Below are 3,637 nucleotides of genomic sequence, written 5' to 3'. Positions count from 1 at the left end.
TTATACTTCTGTGGATTCGAACTAAAATGTTATCCAAAAACCATTTGGTTTCAAATTCAATGAACATTTTAACACTGATTAAGTCTGGTGGTGTTATTGATATATCACGATATCACCACACACCAAAATATAGCAACATTAATTTGAAGGTGCTAAGGGTCGCGAACAATCAGTTATCAAGGTTCGGTAAAGGGTAAATATTTTTCAAGTTTTGTCTATGAATGTTAATTTGCTTACCAATAATGATATAATTATTGTTTAACTTATATTAGTCGCACTTTTAATAGTGAAATAACAACAATATTATTGTACGTAATTTATTTTGAAAGTAGTCGTGGTACGCAACCCCTACTAGATTTAACCCTTTTTACGTGAGTTGTCAGTTGTACAACAATATCTACCTTACAATGTTATAAAATATTGAAAACTACAGGCAATGGTTCAACTGTACAATTTTTATTAAACCGGACTTACAGTACCTGCTATAAAGGGTGCAAAATAAATATACTTAAAGGATAGTTTACCAGATATAGCTAAATTCCATGTAGATTAATAATATTACTACTAAGTAGTAGCAATTTTTATGGGAAAGCTATACATATGTCCATTTTATTACCATAACCATTTCAGCTACAAACGCAGATGTTCCATATGGAGTCAAGGATACAAAGATGAGTTTGACTGGCAGGATGTTATTACAGAAGCTGAGCAAATTGTGGGATATCCCACATCTTTCCTTAACTTGAGATGGCTGTTTAACGATGAGATTGCTAATACGGCAATTCATTTACGGAAATTGGTAATGTTTATTCAAGTAGGTCACGAAAAGTAGGTAACGAAAACCAGCGCTGGTCTTCCGTTGGGCAAATTGATGGTTAATGTTAATGGTTATTGATTGACAGGTAACCTACACTATTATTAGTGTATAGAAACAGTTAACCAGAAGTGGGTTTAGTATAGTGAGGGTATGCTTAAAGTGCTAGGTTTCTAGAGTAACCATTTTCTAATTGCAGTCACCTGGAAAGTTAATGCAAATGGGCTTTGATCAAACTGCGTAGGTAATATATTAACTATCGAGACGTCCTTACGCAGGCTCGCGTATTGAAATTACTTAAAGTATATTTCCAGTCACATACGGAGTATTGCTCTGACCTCTAGTCTTATGCACGAAAATTGTGACGTGCAAATCTGCTCCGAGCACGCATTGTTGGAGTTTCAGAAGATCTCCGAACTCATATGTTGCGAAAAAGTGATACACTCTGCCCATTCTAATGCAGCCGCTCAGGATTTAACCCAAAGTTTGGAGCAGCATCGCAAATTGCGCTCGTTATTTTAAGACATAAGTCTGATTCATTACATCTGAAGTCGTATTCGTCATCACTAGCTGCGACGACGTTGAAAGTGAAACACAACAATGGTTTGCACATTACTGCTTCTAGGCAGAAATAGGCGCCGCTGTGGTGCCCATTAATCGGGAATGGACGCCTATGGTTGAAGCGGTTCTCATGAGCGTCTTGATCTGATTATTGGCCACAAATTCAAACAATTAGGTACAAACGGGGTACGTTCGTCCATACAATGTTAAATGTAAAATTATTTTTAGGTTGGTACGAATCATCCCCTCTTGAAAACAGCAAAGAATATCTTAATCGGGTCCAAAAGCAACCTTCAATCTGTGGGACTGATTATTTTACTTGTTTCAAAAGCTGCTGGCTTCGACTCTCAAAACTACACAGGAGAACACCATGATTCAGGAGTCCTGCACGCCCAGAGAGCGTTGGCTGAAATCGTGGAGATGAAACGAACTGGTCATTTCATACATAAAACTATGGCCAATCTTCAAGATATGGAGAAGTGTGGGGATAAATATAAGGATTTTCTTTATGGCAATAAAATTGTATTGTTGACAGGTATTATAATTATCCGTGAAACCGATGCCTAGCTACATAAATTAACTATCCGATAATATTGTAGTTGTTTTTCCAGAAATAACATGAATAAAGGGTTAGAAAATTAGTATCTAACCAGTAGTTTGCCGAGATATATTATAATGTTGAATAGGAATTGAGCGTGCCATAAAAATATATTAAGAAAACTACTGTGCTAGATAATTTATTTTAATCAAAAATTATAAATAATAATATTGTGTTGTTTTTAATGTAGTTAAGTAACGCGAATTCGCATTAGAATTCAAGTAATAAGAAAAAATTTTTTAGGTGATTATCTTTTGGCAAAATGTCTACAAAATCTAGGCGGGCTTCGCAATAATGAGGTGACAGAACTAATATCCACTGGACTACGAGATCTGGTGGAGGGAGATTTTTTAGGCGAGCATGATGACGAAAACAAACCAGTTCCAACCAAACCTAAAGGTACATTTTTGGAATAAACTAAAAAATATTTTTGGAAGAATACTAAGCTATTGTTCTAAGTCTTAACCTTGTTGTGAAGGGAAGTTATATTAAATAAAATCCTACGGCGTTCTGCCGGACCTTTCGTCCATATTTCCAATACAAATGATCTCTTTTCGATATTTTGTTTGTTTTAGATTCTTTTGGCTGTGTCAAAACTACCACATAACGTCCAAAAAATTTTGTGATTAGAATAACTTCGAAAATGTAGGGAACGTGTATGTAGTGTAGCAAAGAAAATGTATTTTTTTTGTAGCCAGCATCTCTTCCGTGCTTAAAATTTCCTTGAATACCATCCATTGTTATCGAATAAATAATTTTGGATCAAAAATTATCTCCCAACACAGTTTGATATATTTACAATATATATATCTTCTTACAGGCTCCAATGATGTAAAACGAAATTACTTATGGGAGGAAGAAGATAATCTTTTGAAACTTGGTTCCAATGAATTTCTGGGTCAAGGAAAAGATGAGTGGCTTCTACGGACTATGTTGACTTCGGGCAGCCTTCTTGGCAAAGGTTGTCAGGGAGCCATGAAACTTGCCAATAGAAATCACTTGGAGGCGGACGCGTACAAATTGGGGGGACATTTAGCCATCACGTGGCAACTATATTTAGACATAAAAGACTTCTTTGTTCACCCATACTCATACTCTCTAGTCGGAGCTCCAGTTATCATAGCAATGTGGGAGTACCCGTCACTCTATGGTCACATCTGGAAAGCTAAAGTTGAGAAAAGACCAATGGAATACAAGCAATTGTATTATGCTGTAAGGAGTACGAGATCCTTGGAATACATAACAAACTTCTTGAATGATGAATTGGCGGCTGTAATGCGGTGCAGTGATAAGCTTCCATTGTGCGACGCTAGAGTAGCGTTACAGAAAATGGCGATGACTATTCATGGGGAGACATTGCAATACATGGAAAAATAAGGAATGAGTATTCGTATTTATACGTATACAGATCATAAATGACAATAAAAATTGGTCTTAAGCTTCCTTAGAGTTTTATTTGTAAATATTATATGGTTCCACAATTTACACATTCTATCGCTCTACAAAGCGCAGGTCCAGCCACATATGGAGTATCGCTGTTATCCCTGGTCTGGCTCACCCCGCATCAACGCAGAGCTGCTCGAATTATCGTGGATCCAGTCAATGGCTCGATCACCTGGCGTTGCGTAGAGACGTTGCTTCATTATTTGTCTTCTAGCGCGTTT

General features: G+C 36.7%; 1 protein-coding gene across 2 annotated transcripts; it reads left to right on the top strand.

Moving 5' to 3' along the window:
- LOC126964794 (all trans-polyprenyl-diphosphate synthase PDSS2-like) lies at window positions 1-3,416 on the top strand. 2 transcript variants are annotated; one of them, XM_050808058.1, is made up of 5 exons: window positions 1-181; window positions 631-799; window positions 1,604-1,910; window positions 2,217-2,372; window positions 2,794-3,416. In XM_050808058.1, the coding sequence occupies exons 1-5, from the start codon at window positions 27-29 to the stop codon at window positions 3,348-3,350; spliced, it is 1,344 nt and encodes a 447-aa protein (XP_050664015.1). In that variant the 5' UTR covers window positions 1-26; the 3' UTR covers window positions 3,351-3,416. The 2 variants fall into 2 exon arrangements, with proteins under 2 accessions (XP_050664015.1, XP_050664014.1); XM_050808057.1 differs by having other exon boundaries at window positions 1-193.
- Window positions 3,417-3,637: the final 221 nt, after the last annotated feature.

Source organism: Leptidea sinapis, chromosome 6 (assembly GCF_905404315.1).
Source record: "Leptidea sinapis chromosome 6, ilLepSina1.1, whole genome shotgun sequence".
Taxonomy (NCBI): Eukaryota; Metazoa; Arthropoda; class Insecta; order Lepidoptera; family Pieridae; genus Leptidea; species Leptidea sinapis.
This window is presented reverse-complemented; position numbering and strand designations above follow the sequence as displayed.